This window comes from Scyliorhinus torazame, chromosome 27, assembly GCF_047496885.1.
Source record: "Scyliorhinus torazame isolate Kashiwa2021f chromosome 27, sScyTor2.1, whole genome shotgun sequence".
Classification (NCBI taxonomy): domain Eukaryota; kingdom Metazoa; phylum Chordata; class Chondrichthyes; order Carcharhiniformes; family Scyliorhinidae; genus Scyliorhinus; species Scyliorhinus torazame.
Genome location: NC_092733.1, coordinates 31968093 through 31985849, shown reverse-complemented (window position 1 = coordinate 31985849; position 17757 = coordinate 31968093). Strand labels below are relative to the sequence as shown.

Here is a 17757-nt window from a genome sequence, read left to right as displayed (position 1 = left end):
AGTACCTAAAACTGTCCCCTACCACTCTGAACGGCAGTTCCCCCAATCGCCTCTCCTGACCTCTCGCCTGAACCACAAACAACTCGCTCTTCCCCACATTAAGGTTGTACCCCGAAAACTGGCCGAATTCCCCTAAGATTGCCATAATTTCCCCCATCCCCTCCATTGTGTCTGAGACATACAACAGTAAGTAATCCGCATACAGCGAGACTCTGTGCTCCGCCCCCCCCCCCCCCCCCCCAACCCCTTGAGGCCCTCAGAGCAATTGCCAGCGGCTCTATCGCCAGCGCAAACAGCAGTGGGGAGGGGACATCCCTGTCTCGTCCCCCGGTGTAGTCTGAAATATTCCGAAGTGGTCCTATTTGTCCGTACACAGTCCTCAATCCTAGAGGCCAGAATTTTGAATTGGCATCCACGTTCAACAAGGATATCGGCCTATAAGCTCCTGATCCTTGTCCCTTTTCAAAATGAGCGAGATCATGGCCTGTGACATCGTCTGGGGTAAAACCCCTCTTTCCTTGGCCTTGTTAAAGACCTTCAACAGTACCGGCCCCAATATTCCGGAGAACTTTTCATAGAACTCAATTGGATACCCGTCCGGTCCCGGGGCCTTACCCGACTGCATGGCCTTCAGACTCTCCACTATCTCCTCCAGCCAGATAGGGGCCCCCAGCCCTTCTCACAGCTCCCCATCCGCCTTCGGGAAAGTAAACCCATCCAGAAAGTGCCTCACCCCTCCGGCCCCGCAGGCGGTTCCGACCTGTACACCCTACTATAAAAGTCCCGAAATGTCTTGCTCACCCCCGCCGAGTCCCCAACTAAGTTCCCATCCCCGTCAACAACTTTCCCTATTTCCCTAGCTGCCTCCCTCTTTCTGAGCTGCTGTGCAAGCATCCTACTGGCCTTCTCCCTGTGCTCGTAAATCGTCCCCTTCACCTTTCTGAGCTGCTCCACTGCCCTTCCTGTAGTTAACAAACCAAATTCCACCTGCAGCCTCCGGCGTTCCCTTAACAGGCCTGCCTCTGGAGCCTCCGCATACCTCCTATCCATTCGTGGAATCTCTTTTACCAGTCGGTCCGTTTCTGCCCTATCCGTCCTGTCACTTTGAGCCTGGATCGAGATCAGCTCTCTTCTCACCACTGCCTTCAGCGCTTCCCACACCACCTCTGCTGAGACTTCCCCCGTGTCGTTTATCTGCAGGTAGTTCAGCATGCACTTCTTCAGCCACTCGCACACCACTTCGTCCGCCAACAGCCCCACATCCAACCTCCACTGCGGGCGCTGCTTACTATCCATACTGACCTGCAGATCCACCCAGTGCGGAGCATGGTCCGAGATCGTAATCGCCGAATACCCCGTGTCCAACACCCCCGCCAACAGGGCCCTGCCCACAACAAAGAAATCTATCCGGGAAAGCACCTTGTGAATGTGGGAGAAAAAATAAAATTCCTTGGCCCTCGGCTGCCTAAATCTCCATGGAACCCGCCTGTGCGAATCCGGGACCGGAATCTTCCCCAGCACCCTCTTTATAAAATCCCGATCGTCCCAATTTGGCACGTATACGTTGACCAGCACTACCTTCATCCTCTACAGCTTGCCACTAACCATGATATATCGACCTCCCACATCCGAGACTATCCTCCCCACCTCAAACGCCACCCACTTGTTAATAAAACTTCTTGTCTTGGAGTCCAGCCGAGTGGAAAACCTGACTAACCCAACCTTTCCTCAACCGGACCTGATCCACTACTTTAAGATGGGTTTCCTGCAGCATCACCATGTCCGCCATCATTCTCCTTAGGTGCACAAACACACGTGCCCTCTTTACTGGCCCATTTAGCCCCCAGACATTCCAGGTGACCAGCCTAGTTGGGGGGGGGGGCAAATCCCCCCCCCCCGCCAGTCAACCCCTTTCTTGGGCCCGCCTCCAGCCCATGCGCCGCAACTCCTCCGGCCCGCCCCAGGGCGGCCCCCAACCCCGACCGCCTCAGTGACCTTCCATCGAAGTCCCTCCCATGCCAGCAGAACCCATCCCCCTCCTCCTCCCCCCCAGCAACACTACTCTAAATCCCAACCCAACTAATAAACTAAGCATATACACACCCCCTACTGTGCTTCCGTAAGCTAGCTCACCCAGCAAGCTTGGTGACCCCTGCCTCCGGCGCCAAGAAGTCTCCCACCCACTGTTCCCTCATCCAACAAACCCCAAACAAACACCCCGCAGCAAGAAAACACAAAGGACAAAAGCACCACCCACCGAAACCCAGACAGGCGCGTCTCCATCCCAGCAAAGTGCACAACAGTATAAACACACAAGAACATTACCAACATCTACCCCGAAAAAGAAACAAAGACTAAACGGAAAATCGACTCTTCCCCCCTCCCCCCCCCCCCCCCCCCCCCACCACCACCACCACCCCCTTCCCTTTTCCCCTAAACAGGGCTCCAAAAAAGACTGATACAAAACAATACGAGAAGGCATAGCCAATTTTAACAACAAAAAGAAAAAAACAACCGAAACCCCACCAACAAACCAAGGGGGAGAAAAGAAAAACAAACAAAAACCCCCAGAGAAAAACAGAAAAGGAAAAAGTGCCCAATACAGGCCAACATATTATCACTTGAGTCCAAAAGTTCTCAAACTCCCACCAGTCCTATTCTTTTTGCAAAGTCCAACGCCTCGTCGGGCCACTCAAAATAATGATGTTGGTCTTCATGCGTAACCCACAGACGCGCCGGGTACAGTAGACCAAACTTCACCTGCTTCTTAAAGAAAATCGCCTTGACTTGATTAAAGTCTGCCCTCTTCCTCACCACCTCCACGCTCAGGTCCTGGTACACCCGCAGGATGCTGTTATCCCACTTGCAACTCCGCGTGTGCTTGGCCCACCGCAGAATACATTCCTTGTCCAGGAACCTGTGGAATCTCACCACCATCGCCCTCGGCCCATGGCTTCCTGGCAAGCGCCCGATACGCCCTGTCCACCTCCAGCGGTTGGGGGAATGCCCCCTCCCCCAGCAGCTTTTCGAACACACCCGCCGCGTATGCTCCAGCATCTGCTCCCACCGAGAGCCCGACAATTCTTAGGTTCTGTCGGCAGGACCGGTTCTCAAGGTCCTCCACCTTCGCTGTTCCCGAAGCATCCCACCTCCAGCTCCACTGCTGTTTGGTGCTCTTCTTGTTCCAGCAGCGCCTTCTCCACCTTCTGAATCGCCCGATCCTGGGCATCCAGTCTGCTCTCTTGGCGATCAATTGATTCTTTGATTGGGTCCAGGCATTCCCGCTTCTGTCTGGTGAAACCATCCTGAATGCCCTGCATCAATGTGTCTGTTGAACGCTGCGCTGCCACCCCAGGGGTCTATCCCTTGGCCATACTGTCTCCCGTTGCAGCTTCAATACAGCTCGCTACTGGCTTCTTGTTTCTGCCCTTTCGCACACTCCTGATCCTTTTTTCCATAAACCAATGCGAGGTAACAGTGCCCAGCTGCCTCAACCTACAAATTTTCCATTTAAAACCGGAAAAAAGTCCGGGGGAAAGGTCCAAAAGTCTGACCAGACCGGGAGCCACCAAATGTGTGACTTACTCCTCCATAGCCGCCACCGGAAGTAGATGGTCACATGGTTGTGATGGTTGGGGGTCAGTGTTCCTCTTGTCTGATGGATGGGTTGTGGTACTGAAGGGGTCATTTTAATATCAACTACTTTGATTTGCTAAGCAATTCGCTTGTGCTGCAACTTGGTAGCACTTGGCTGTTGGCATTGGTGACCTGTCCCTCCAACATAATACTCCATAAATAACATCAAAATAGCTTTGGGTTATGCAAAAAAAAAAGGAGACAGACCCATGAATCTTAGTTGATTTGACACACAGTATGTCCAATCAATGCAAAGCAGCAATCAACAAAGTTAATGGGAAGTTGAACCACAAAGGTCAACATAGTAGAGTGCAGGTCACAGCAGGCAAAGGTCACACTTCAGGGCTCCAATCAGACTGCACTCGGTGACAATGTCCAGTTGTGAAAACCAATAACGGAAAACATTCAATAGCTGGAGACAGAACAGAGCCACAAGGTCAGAGGTCAGGAGGTCAAAGTGGGGAACAATTAGATTAGAAAACAAGAGAGATGGCTAAAATATGATTTTATATTGGGAGAAGTTAACTCAGAATATTACTTTTGATGCAAATACCATGTCCCTGAGACTGTGTCCCCTGGGTCTAGATTCCCCAACCAGGGAAAACATCCTCCCTGCAAACAGGCTGTCCGGCCCTGTTAGAATGTTATACGTTTCAATCAGATCTCCTCTCATCCTTCTAAACTCTAGTGAATATATGCCCAGTCGAACCAATCTCTCCTCATCGGACAGTCCCACCAATTCCAGTATCAGTCTAGTGAACCTACGCTGCACTCCCTCTGTGGCAAATATATCCTTTCTTAGATAGGAAGACCAACACTGCATGCGATACTCCAGCTGCAATACTCACCAAAGCCCTGTCTAACTGGAATAAGACATCCCTACTACTGAACTCAAATCCTCTTGCAACGAAGGTTAGCATTCCATTTGCCTTCTGAATTTCTTGCTGCACCTGCTTCTCCACTTCCATTGGCTGGAGTACTGGAACAGCCAGTACTCTTTGTACATGCACACTTCCCAATATATCATCATTTAAATAATACCCTTCCTTTCTGCTTTTCACACCAAAGTGTATAACTTCACATTTTCCCACGTTGTACTGCACCTGTCATGGGTTTGCCAACTCACTCAACCACATCCACTCGTTCTCCCTTACCGATTCTACTAGTTACCATAAGACCATAAGACATAGGAGCGGAAGTAAGGCCATTCGGCCCATCGAGTCCACTCCGCCATTCAATCATGGCTGATTTCAACTCCATTTACCCGCTCTCTCTCCATAGCCCTTAATTCCTCGAGAAATCAAGAATTTATCAACTTCTGTCTTAAAGACACTCAACATCCCGGCCTCCACCGCCCTCTGTGGCAATGAATTCCACAGACCCACCACTCTCTGGCTGAAGAAATTTCTCCTCATCTCTGTTCTAAAGTGACTCCCTTTTATTCTAAGGCTGTGCCCCCGGGTCCTAGTCTCCCCTGCTAATGGAAACAACTTCCCTACATCCACCCTATCTAAGCCATTCATTATCTTGTAAGTTTCTATTAGATCTCCCCTCAACCTCCTAAACTCCAATGAATATAATCCCAGGATCCTCAGACGTTCATCGTATGTTAGGCCTACCATTCCTGGGATCATCCGTGTGAATCTCCGCTGGACCCGCTCCAGTGCCAGTATGTCCTTCCTGAGGTGTGGGGCCCAAAATTGCTCACAGTATTCTAAATGGGGCCTAACTAATGCTTTATAAAGCTTCAGAAGTACATCCCTGCTTTTATATTCCAAGCCTCTTGAGATGAATGACAACATTGCATTTGCTTTCTTAATTACGGACTCAACCTGCAAGTTTACCTTTAGAGAATCCTGGACTAGGACTCCCAAGTCCCTTTGCACTTCAGCATTATGAATTTTGTCACCGTTTAAAAAATAGTCCATGCCTCTATTCTTTTTTCCAAAGTGCAAGACCTCGCACTTGCCCACGTTGAATTTCATCAGCCATTTCTTGGACCACTCTCCTAAACTGTCTAAATCTTTCTGCAGCCTCCCCACCTCCTCCATACTACCTGCCCCTCCACCTATCTTTGTATCATCGGCAAACTTAGCCAGAATGCCCCCAGTCCCGTCATCTAGATCGTTAATATATAAAGAGAACAGCTGTGGCCCCAACACTGAACCCTGCGGGACACCACTCGTCACCGGTTGCCATTCCGAAAAAGAACCTTTTATCCCAACTCTCTGCCTTCTGCCTGACAGCCAATCGTCAATCCATGTTAGTACCTTGCCTCGAATACCATGGGCCCTTATTTTACTCAGCAGTCTCCCGTGAGGCACCTTATCAAAGGCCTTTTGGAAGTCAAGATAGATAATATCCATTGGCTCTCCTTGGTCTAACCTATTTGTTATCTCTTCAAAGAACTCGAACAGGTTTGTCAGGCACGACCTCCCCTTACTAAATCCATGCTGACTTGTCCTAATCTGACCCTGCACTTCCAAGAATTTAGAAATCTCATCCTTAACAATGGATTCTAGAATCTTGCCAACAACCGAGGTTAGGCCAATTGGCCTATAATTTTCCATCTTTTTCCTTGTTCCCTTCTTGAACATGGGGGTTACAACAGCGATTTTCCAATCCTCTGGGACTTTCCCGGACTCCAGTGACTTTTGAAAGATCATAACTAACGCCTCCACTATTTCTTCAGCTATCTCCTTTAGAACTCTAGGATGTAGTCCATCTGGGCCCAGAGATTTATCAATTTTTAGACCTCTTAGTTTCTCTAGCACTTTCTCCTTTGTGATGGCTACCATATTCAACGCTGCCCCCTGACTCTCCGGAATTGGTGGGATATTACTCATGTCTTCTACTGTGAAGACTGACGCAAAGTACTTATTTAGTTCCTCAGCTATTTCCTTGTCTCCCATCACAAAATTACCAGCGTCATTTTGGAGCGGCCCAATGTCAACTTCTGCCTCCCGTTTGTTTTTAATGTATTTAAAGAAACTTTTACTATCATTCCTAATGTTACTGGCTAGCCTACCTTCATATTTGATCCTCCCTTTCCTTATTTCTCACTTTGTTATCCTCTGTTTGTTTTTGTAGCCTTCACAATCTTCTGACTTCCCACTACTCTTTGCCACATTATAGGCTTTCTCTTTTGCTTTGATGCATTCCCTAACTTCCTTTGTCAGCCATGGCTGCCTAATCCCCCCTCTGATAACCTTTCTTTTCTTTGGGATGAACCTCTGCACTGTGTCCTCAATTACTCCCAGAAACTCCTGCCATTGCTGTTCTACTGTCTTTCCCACTAGGCTCTGCTCCCAGTCGATTTTCGTCAGTTCCTCCCTCATGCCCCTGTAGTTACCTTTATTTAACTGTAACACCTTTACATCTGATTCTACCTTCTTTCTTTCAAATTGGAGATTGAATTCTACCATATTATGATCACTGCCTCCTAAGTGCTCCCTTACTTTAAGATCTTTAATCAAGTCTGGCTCATTACATAACACTAAGTCCAGAATGGCCTGTTCCCTCGTGGGCTCCATCACAAGCTGTTCCAAAAAGCCCTCCTGTAAACATTCAATGAATTCCCTTTCCTTGGGTCCACTGGCAGTATTATTTACCCAGTCCACCTACATATTGAAGTCCCCCATGATCACTGTGCCCTTGCCTTTCTGACATGCACTTTCTATTTCGTGGTGCATTTTGTGCCCCTGGTCCTGATCACTGTTTGGAGGCCTGTACATAACTCCCATTATGGTTTTTTTGCCTTTGTGGTTCCTCAACTCTACCCACACAGACTCCACATCATCTGACCCTGTGTCATTTAGTGCTATTGATTTAATTTCATTCCTAATTAACAAGGCAACCCCGCCCCCTCTGCCCACCTCCCTGTCTTTTCGATAGGTTGTGAATCCCTGGATGTTTAAATGCCAGTCCTGAACCCCCTGCAACCATGTCTCTGTGATGCCTACCACATCATACCTGCCAGTCACAATCTGGGCCACAAGCTCATCTACCTTGTTCCGTACACTGCGCGCATTTAAATATAGCACCTTTAATTCTCTATTGACCGTCCCTTTTTGTTTTCTTAGTGTGGTGGACCTTGGTTTACTGAGCCTTTCCATACACTGTGTCATATTTTGTGGGATGGGGACTATCGTAACCTCTCCTGAGTTTTGTCTTTTTGTGCTTTTTTGTATTCCTAAGCAGCTACGCTTCCCACTGATTACTTCACCTCTTGGTTCCCTGACTTTCCCTTCCCCCCCAATCTTTAGTTTAAAGTCCTATTGACCACCCTATTTATTCTTTTCGCCAGAACACTGGTCCCAGCTCGGTTCAGGTGGAGACCATCCCAACGGTATAGGTCCCCCCTGTCCCAAAACTGATGCCAGTGTCCCATGAAAAGGAACCCCTCTTTCCCACACCACTCTTTCAGCCACGTGTTAACTTCCCTTATTCTTGCCTCCCTATGCCAATTTGCACGTGGCTCGGGCAGTAATCCGGAGATTATGACACTTGAGGACCTGTTTTTTTTAATTTGAATCCTAGCTCTTTATAATCTCTAAACAGGTCCTCTTTCCTAGACTTGCCTATGTTGTTGGTACCGACATGGACCACAACAACTGGATCCTCCCCCTCCCTCTCCAGTATCCTTTCAAGTCGGTCAGAGATGTCCCGCACCCAGCACCGGACAGGCAACATACCATGCGGGACTCTTTATCCTGCTCACAAAGGATACTATCTATCCCCCTGATAATAGAATCCCCTACAACTTGCCTATTTACTCCCTCCCCTTGAATGGCCTGCTGAACCATGGTGCCTTGGTCAGCTGACTCATCCTTCCTGCAGCCCTGTTCGCCATCCACACAGGGAGCAAGTGCCTCATACCTGTTGGACAGAATCAAGGGCTGAGGCTCCTGAGTTCCTGACTGCTGGTTCCCTTTACCTGCCTGACTTGCAGTCACACCCTGCTGTCCCTGGTCACTGGCAGGATTTAAACTACTTACTCTGACAGGTGTGACTGCCTCCTGAAACACAGTGTCCAGATAAGTCTCCCCCTCCCGGATGTGCCTCAGTGTTTGAAGCTCAGACTCCAGCTCATCAACTCTGAGCCGGAGCTCTTCGAGCAGCCAACACTTACTGCAGATGTGGTCGCTGCAGCTCGCAATGGCATCTGCCAGCTCCCACATCAAGCAGCTCAAGCACATCACCTGACCAGCCATCACTAATTAATTAATTAGTTTAATTTAAGTTTATGAGTTTAGCTGTGTTTTTTTTTTTTTAATTTGGGGCAGATTTGCTATCAACCACTCAGATCACAGCTTCCCTCTGACGTCACTTTTGGGAAAAAAACTGGAAAACAGGAAGTTTCCGTGAGGTTTTTATACTCACAGAGACTGCTCCCCCTCCTCCGAACGGCTCCCGAAATTAGGCCCAATGAAAGAGAGAGAACAAAACAGTAGGGAAAAAGCACCTTCTCCCACTCTTCACCGAATTACCTCACTGCACCAAATTACCAAATTCTCACTCGGTCTGTATCTCTCTCACTCAGGCTGTGTGTCCTTGACCTGCGCAATGCTTACTAATGTGCGCTTTCTGTCTGTCTTTTATACAGACTTTAGGATGACTCACACTAAAAAAGTTACATACTCAAAAAACATGTGGATCTGTTAAGCAATGTTGCCTTTCATGAACCCATGCAGCTTTGTCTAATCCTGTTAATGCTTTCCAAATGTTCTGTTATCACATCTTTTATAATAGACTCTTGCATCTTCTCCACTACTGATGTCAGGCTAATTGCTCTGTAATTCTCCCTTTTTGCTCTCCCTCTCTTTTTAAATACTGGGGTTATATTTGCCACCATCTAATCTGAGGAACTGATCCAGTTTATTTTGGATGACCACCAATGCATCCAATATATCCAGGGCCACTGCCTGTAATGCTATGGAATATAGATTAGCGAGCCCTAGTGATTTGTTAGCCTTTAAGACCATTAATTTCCCCAGCGCCATTTTCTTACTAATGCTGATTTCTTCCAACTCCTCTCACGAGACTCATGGTTCTCTAACATTTCTGGGAGGTTACTTGTGCTCTTTTTGTGAAGAACCAAAATATGTGTTCGATTCTTCTGCCATTTCTTTGTTCCCCAATATAGTTTCCCTGGCATCTGACTGTAAGGGACCCACATTTGGTCTTTACTAACCTCTTTATCTTCAAGTATTTATAGAAGCTTTTATGCTCAATTTCTATGTTCCCTGCAATTTTACTCTCAGATTCTATTTTCTCCCTCTTGATCAAATTTTTTGTCGTCTATATTGAATTCTAAAGTGCTCCCAATCCTCAAACAATTATATATGTCTCAGCTTTGGATTTATTATCCCTATTTTCTTTTGTAAGCCATGGTTGAGCTACCTTTCCTCTTCTATTTTTGTGCCAGACAGGAATGAATAGTTATTGCAATTCATGCACGTGTTCTTTAAATATGAACCATTGCCTATCCACCATCAACCCCTTTAGTGAGGTTCCGCTAAGTATCCTTGCCAATTCGCACTTCTTAGTTCCCTTTATTTAGAATGAAGACCCTAGTTTCAGATTTGACTACTTCACTTTCCATCTTAATGAAGAATTCTATCATATTATGGTCGCTCTTCCCCAAGGGACCCACACAAGATTGTTAATTAATCCTTTATCATTGCACAGTCCCCAGTCTAGAATAGCCTGTTCTCTGGTTGGTTCCTCAACATATGGGTCTAAATCACTTATCACATACACACTCCATTTTGTATTCTGGCCCCATTTGTTTTTCATCCTCGATTTCTCTGCCTTACACTTTTGCTTCTTACATTTCTGTCTTTTACTTCTAGCCTTGAATCGCCCTCCTCGGTCTCCTTGTTCAGGTTCCCATTCTAGTTTAAATCGTCCCCGACGGCACGAGCAAAACCCCTCCCTAACATTAGTCCTGGTCTTGCCCAAATGCAACCCGTCCTGCTTGTACCGGTCCTACCTTCCCAAGCACCAGTCTCAATATCCCAGGAATTTGAATCCCTTCCTCCTACACCATTTCTCTAGCCACGTATTCATCTGGTACTCTTGCTAGCACGTGGCACTTGTACTAATCCTGAGATTATGACCTTTGATGTCCTACTTTTTAAACTTACGCCATGCCCTAACTTCCTTTTTCTGTTTGTAGGACCTCAATTATTTTTTCACCTATGTTGTTGGTAAAGATAGCAGGACCACTGGCTGTTCGCCCTCCCCCTTCAGAATGCCCTGAAGTTGCTCCAAGCCAGCCTTGATCCTGACACCAGGGAGGCAACACAGCACCCTGGAGATTCCTTTGCGGCCACAGAATCCCCTTACTAATGAGTCCCCTATCACAATAGCCCCGACGTTCTTATTCCACCCCTCTTGTGCAGCAGAGCCACCTATGGTGTCATGGACTTGGCTTCCGCTGCAACCATGAAATCTTGTGGTGTAGTTCTGTCAGTTAATGTCTGCGTGTTTAGATTTCTTCTCTAAGCATTAACGGTTCCAAACTGGAAATGGGAGGGAGGAAACAGAGTCAAACAAGGTAGTTTGAGGACGGATTTCAGCAAATTCTTCTCTGCATAAACAGTGATCCACATGCAGAATAAACTTCTAGATATAATGGTGAATACGAAAATCCGACAATCATTTAATGAACTACAGAATGCTACAACAGAGAAAGATGTTAGGTTCTCTTGGGATCGATGGCCCTCTGCGCCAGTAATGCTTTTGTGAACACTAAGGTCTCACTGAGTACACATTCCATGTTACATTAACAGTGACTGACATTTGGCAAAAAAAGTATCAACATCAAAATGCATCTTGTATGACAGTACTATCCAGCACAGGGTCCTCAACCCAATTACTGAGGCACAACTGAATGAATATCATTAGGCCCATTCGGACAGGTACCTTGAAATTAATCAGGAGCCACACACTGAAATCACCATAAATGATCCTCTGAGGGTTTGGTTTAAGACTGAAGATGCAATTTATTTAAATAGTAAACCTGGAATGTTCCCTCTGTATTTCTAAAAACAGTTTTTTGATATGCATCTGCTTTTTTCATGGCGTTTGAAGCCTTTCATTATATCTGAGTTTAACCGAAAAGCTCCTGGCTTTGTGACATAGCTCATTACCTTCTGTGGAAAATGTTATTAAGGAACTTAATTTGCGACTATTGTCAATTTTGCAAATACATTCTCACACAAGAAAATGTTTTATGCTCCGGCAATAATCGCCCATGCAAATCTACAAATATCAAAATTGTTGCAAAGCAATACTGCATTTCTTTGAAGAAAAATTATTTAAAACATGTCACACAAATTCTATTAATTGTACAGACACCAATTTAGGGTGTGACTTTTTTTTGTGTGGATAAAGAACACCCTCTTTTGTGAATTTAATTATGCCTACCTCTTATCAGCAAGAGCACTATACATAAATCACATGACATGCTTGACATGATGTTTTAGCTGCCCATCTTAGTGGAGTGTTATAAATGTGGGGGTATAATTCAGCTGCAATTAGAAAACGTGTTGGAGATGCTATATGGGAGCTATGCCATGCTGTCAGAAATGCTCAACATAGTTAGGATACTGCAGCCTTCCTCTATGCCACAAACTACATCACTCCCAGCTGCAGCTTAATTTTCTGTGACTTGTCTAATTACTGTAATTAAACATTAATTACCATTAATTATTCACACATAAGCTAGTCGCAAGTCAAGTGGTAAAAGCCAGATGAAATCTGTCGTACAACTTACATGTGAACAGTGTGCTGTTCAATGTTGGCAGGTCATTGGGTTTGCCATGACGGAACACAAGCCGAGACCCCCGAAAATCCTTGGGGCTCTGATGTTGGCACGGCAATCTACAGTCACAGTCAGACATTGCAGAGGCCCACAATCACTAGCAGCTCTTCCAAATTCTGTCGACACTACCCACTAAGCCCAAAGCAACAGCCTTCGAAAGTCTATTGAAGTAATAAGCAATAATGAACAATAAAAAATAAAATAGAAACACTACAAATTAATAATTAGGGGGTGCACATTTATTATACTAAGACTACATTTGATTTTTTTTTAAAGTATGAATGCTGCCCCCCTGATAAAAAGACCCCAATTCACTCAGACATTTTTGGTTTCATTGCAGATTACATGTTCTTTGTGTCACCGTGACAGGAAACACAACTAGTTACGGAAAAATATACTGCATCTGAATGGAAACCACCAGACAAAGTATTAACGAGGAACAATTTTAAATCTCCACCAAAAGAAAAACACAGAAAGGAATATTTTGGGCTGCAAGCACAGGACCTTTTATGAAAAATGGTTTTGGCGTTAGAGGGAGCACTAACATAGCAGGCAGCATCTCGTCTACTTACGCCTGCACCCGACTGGATGCAAATTGAGGCAGCAGGCGGCCCAACTGACTTTAAGTGGTGCTGCTGTAGCAAAAAAAATTTGCGAAATAAAAACAGGAAATGTTGGAAGTGCTCAGGCCTGATGTTTCAAAGAAAAGGTTGAAATGTTAATCCTACGTTTCTCTCCACGGATGATGGTTATTATGCTTTTTCCAGAATTTTCTGTTTTTAATATCAATTTTCCACCGCATTTTGATTTTCATCTTTTACTAAACATTTGACTTGCAAACAAAATCTGACGAATCATAAGTAACGGGGTAATTAATTAAAGCTCTTTCAATTTTACTTGTATTGTAGTATTATTATGCATCTTCTTATTTAAATCATAGAATCCCTTCAGTGCAAAACGAGGCTATTCGGGCCCATCGCGTCTGCTCATCCATTCGACAGAGGACCCTATCTATGGAAATATCTAGGCCCACTCCCCTGCCCTATCCATGTAACCCACTGATAACAGCCAACCCACCTAACCGGCACACCTTTGGACACTAAGAGGCAATTTTATCATGGCTAATCCACCCAATTTGCCATCTTTGGACTGTGGGAGGAAATCGTAAGCTCCCAGAGAAAACCCACGCAGGCACGGGGAAAACGTGCAAACTCCACAGACAGCAATCCACTGCTGATGTCATTAAGTGCTGTGGCATCTTTAGTTGTTGTTACCTCTGCATATTTATTTTTATAGTTGTTAGTTTGAATTCTATTCTGTTACTGTTATTTCTATGTTTAGCTCGTTGTTCCTGTTTTTGAGTGCAGACTGTATTTTAAATTTAACTATTTTTATATATCAAGGAAGATTCACTTGCACCACATTGTTTCAAAGGCCTTTTTGTGGTCAAGTTGCCACATCTTTTAGACAATGGGAATAAAATAAAACAGGTTTTCAGCACATTCAACAGAAAGTTTTGCCAAGTTTACCAACAGTAGACAAGTTAGCAGCACCATGTTTATGTTTCGGCCTAACAACAAGTTTGTGGAAGAGAACGAGAAATGGACGCAATATGTGGAAAGGTTGGGACATTTTTTCTTAGCAAACTGGATCGCAGACAAGTTAAGAAAGTGCTCAATTCTGAGTGTGTGTGGGGTGAAGACTTACAAACTAGTGAGAAATTTAGTCACACCACTGAAACTGGGGGGGGGGGGGGGGGAAACGGACGGACATTACAGTCCTTTTGGAACGTTTCAAATTCCATAGTCATTTTTGGAAGACGGGACAGTCTGCAGTTAACTTTGTTGCGGAATTGCATCAGCAGCTCGCTGAACGCTGAGTGTTTGGGGCAGTTTTGGAAGACATGCTTCGGGACAGACTAGTTTGTTGCATTAAATGAGGATAGCATTCAGCAGCGTTTTCTCGGAGAAGCCACACTTACTTTTAAGAAGGCTCTAGAAATGACTCAGGGCATGGAAATGGCTGCCATAATAATGCAAAAGATATTCAGAAGACCAATGGCGGCACACAGGCAGGTGCACTGCATCAAGTAGAAAAAGAAGCTGCAAGTAAAAAGGTGATGATGGTGGAGTGTTTTAGGTGTGGGGAGGTCACATTATGCGAATCATTGTAAGTTTATGGATGCTGTTTGTCACCAGTGCAACAAGAAGGGTCATTTAGTGAAGAAGTGCCGGGTGCTCAGAGAAAGTCTAAGGCTGGGCAGTAAACTTCAAATGCAAGGAAGCCTCAGTCCACGGCACCTCGCTCAGAGAGCTCAGACCAGGGAGAGGACATGTATTACATGTTTAACATGACTGAGGGGCGTACAGAGCATATTTACGCTACAGTGGAGGTTGATGGGCAGAAAATCAAGGTGGCAGTGGACACCGGAGCCTCTGTGTCGGTAATCAGTGCAGAGGACTTCAGGAAGATTTGGGGCTCTAAGCAGACACCAGCCCTTTCTCAGGCAGGAGTCAACCTTCGGACGTACACCGGCGAGATTATATCATTGCTTGGAGCGTTAGAGGTAGACATTGCATATAACAGCCAAGAAGAGGACGGCTCCTGGTAGTAAAAGGGCCATGGGCCTAGTCTACTGGGGCATGACTGGCTCAGGAAAATTCAGCTGAACTGGGGTGAGATGAAGCACACAAAATTGACAAGAGGACATCATTCAGAAATATACTGAGGTTTCCAACGACGAACTGGATACATCGTAATGCAATACAGTTAAATTGTTCATAGATCCTCAGGCTACTCCTCACTTTCTCAAACCGAGGACAGCGCCCTAATAATAATAATCATTATTGTCACAAGTAGGCTTACACTAACACGGCAATGAAATTACTGTGAAAAGCCCCTAGTCACACATTCCTGTGTCCGTGTACAGAGAGGGAGAATTCAGAATGACCAAATGACCTAACAGCACGTCTTTCGGGACTTGTGGGAGGAAACAGGAGCACCGAGGAAACCCACGCGGACACGGGGAGAACGTGCAGACTCCGCACAGACAGTGACCCAAGCCGGGAATCAAACCTGGGACCCTGGAGCTGTGAAGCAACAGTGCTAACCATTGTGCTACCGTGCTGCGCTACGTGATCAAAGACAAGTGGAGAAGGAATTGGAGAGGGTGCAAAGGAAAGGAATCATTAATGCCATTCCATTTTCACATTGGGCAGTTCTGGTGGTTCCTGTTCTTAAAATTGATGGTACTGTGCATGTACATTAGGTTTACAAACTGACCATTAATCAGGTTTCCAAGCTGGATCCTTACCTGTTGCAGAGGGTAGATGATCTGTTTTCACCCATTGCAGGAGCAAGACATTTTCTAAGCTGGACATGAGCCAGGCCTAACAACATCTCTTGCTCTATGGTCGTTCATCCACCGTATGTACTGACCACAAGCCGTTGATGAGCCTTTTCAGTGCGTCAAAATATACTCCTCCCATGGCCTCAGCTAGAGCTGGGTGCTTACATTGCCAGCTTATCAGTACAGCATCATATACAGGACAGGTAAGGACAACCCCATTGTGGACACCTTAAGTCATCTCACTTTACCGGATTTGCCAATCCAGATATTGTGTCTTCCCGAGATGATTTTCTTACTAGAGAGACTTGCCCAATCACCAGTGAGTGCTAAACACATTAAGCAATGGACAGACAGAGATCCTATTTCTGTCACAATTTAAAGGGTTTCTGATGCAAGGATGGCCATCTATCGTAGAAGATGGTGGGTGAAGACTTGTGAGGCGCAAAGACAAGTTAAGTGTGCGGGATGGTTGCATATTGTGGGGGTGGAGAGTGGTTGTTTGCAAGTAATGGGTGAAATGCATGAGCTGTATTCAAGGGCATGGCAAATGAAAAGTCTAGCCAGGTCGTATGTTTGCTGGCCTAATGTGGACCAGGGTTAGGAGGACAAAGTGAAATTCTGTTCTGTATGCCAATCTAACCAGAAGATGGGGCCACTAGCACCATTACAGCCTTGGCAGTGGCCTGACCTTCCTCAGTCGAGACTAGTGTGAATTTTGCAGGTCCTTTCATGGGTCACAGTTTTTAGCTATCGTGGTGCACATTCTAAGTGGAAGATACATCATGAGAAATATTACAGCTCCCAGTACCATAGAGAAGCTACGCCAAATCTTTCTGACACATGGGTTATCGGATTCTCTCGTTTCTGATAATGGTACAACATTTACAAGCGATTTGTTTCAAGAGTTTATGCAAAGGAATGGAATACGCCATGTGCGTACCACGTCCTTTCATCCAGCTTTAAATGGTTTGGCAGTGAGCTGTTCAGATATTGAAGGAAGGATTGAAAAGGATGGCAGATCATACTTTAGGGACCATACTCTCGAGGTTCCTATTTCAATATCGTATCAAAACACAAACTACGGGGCACTCACAAGCTGAATTATTGATGGGTAGGAGGCCGAAGTCTTACCTGGATCTGCTACATCCAGATATCAAAGCAAAAGTGGGAAGGAGATAAGAAAAACAGGAGAAGATGATCATCATGCTGAGAGACGTTTTAACCCAAATGATTGTGTTACCTCAGGAATTTTGGTAGTAACCAGCATTGGCTATCTGGAGTTATCCTTAACCGAAGTGGTGCAGTATCTTTGGAAGTGAAATTGAACAATGGAAGAGTTGTTCACAGGCACCAAGATAATATTCATCTACACCATGACTGTGAGACAGCAAAAGTTCCAGATAACTCAATAGAAGGAAATGCGGCTGTGGAAATTCACCAGTGGTTCCTGTTGAACCAGGACTTCAAGTGGACTCTACTTCAGGAAAGGGACACTCATGCACAGATACTCAACCTACTCCTGCACCCACAAGTTCAGTTGGTCTAAGTCAAGCATCACCAGAGTTGACGGAGTCACCAGTGCTACTGCAAAGATCACAGCATTGTGGCAAAGCATTAGTTTAATTGTATTTCTGTCTTAAAATTTAAGCACAGTACGAAGTCTTACAACACCAGGTTAAAGTCCAACAGGTTTGTTTCGATGTCACTAGCTTTCGGAGCGCTGCTCCTTCCTCAGGTGAATGAAGAGGTCTGTTCCAGAAACACATATATAGACAAATTCAAAGATGCCAAACAATGCTTGGAATGCGAGCATTAGCAGGTGATTAAATCTTTACAGATCCAGAGATGGGGTAACCCCAGGTTAAAGAGGTGTGAATTGTTTTCACACCTCTTTAACCTGGGGTTACCCCATCTCTGGATCTGTAAAGATTTAATCACCTGC

The 17757-nt window shown here is 45.6% G+C and overlaps 1 protein-coding gene across 8 annotated transcripts in view; it reads right to left on the bottom strand.

Annotated features, from left to right (window-relative positions):
- pbx4 (pre-B-cell leukemia transcription factor 4) overlaps positions 1 to 17757 on the bottom strand; it is a 530484-nt gene that overhangs the window by 155741 nt on the left and 356986 nt on the right. Inside the window, exon 1 of one of the 8 annotated variants that reach the window (XM_072491219.1) lies at positions 12419 to 12562. The exons of the other annotated variants lie outside the window; for them this stretch is intronic. Within the exon in view, the coding sequence (XP_072347320.1) occupies positions 12419 to 12545 (127 nt within the window). The 5' untranslated portion in view covers positions 12546 to 12562. Of the gene's footprint in view, positions 1 to 12418; positions 12563 to 17757 lie in introns of those variants that run through there. 8 annotated transcript variants of the gene reach the window in all.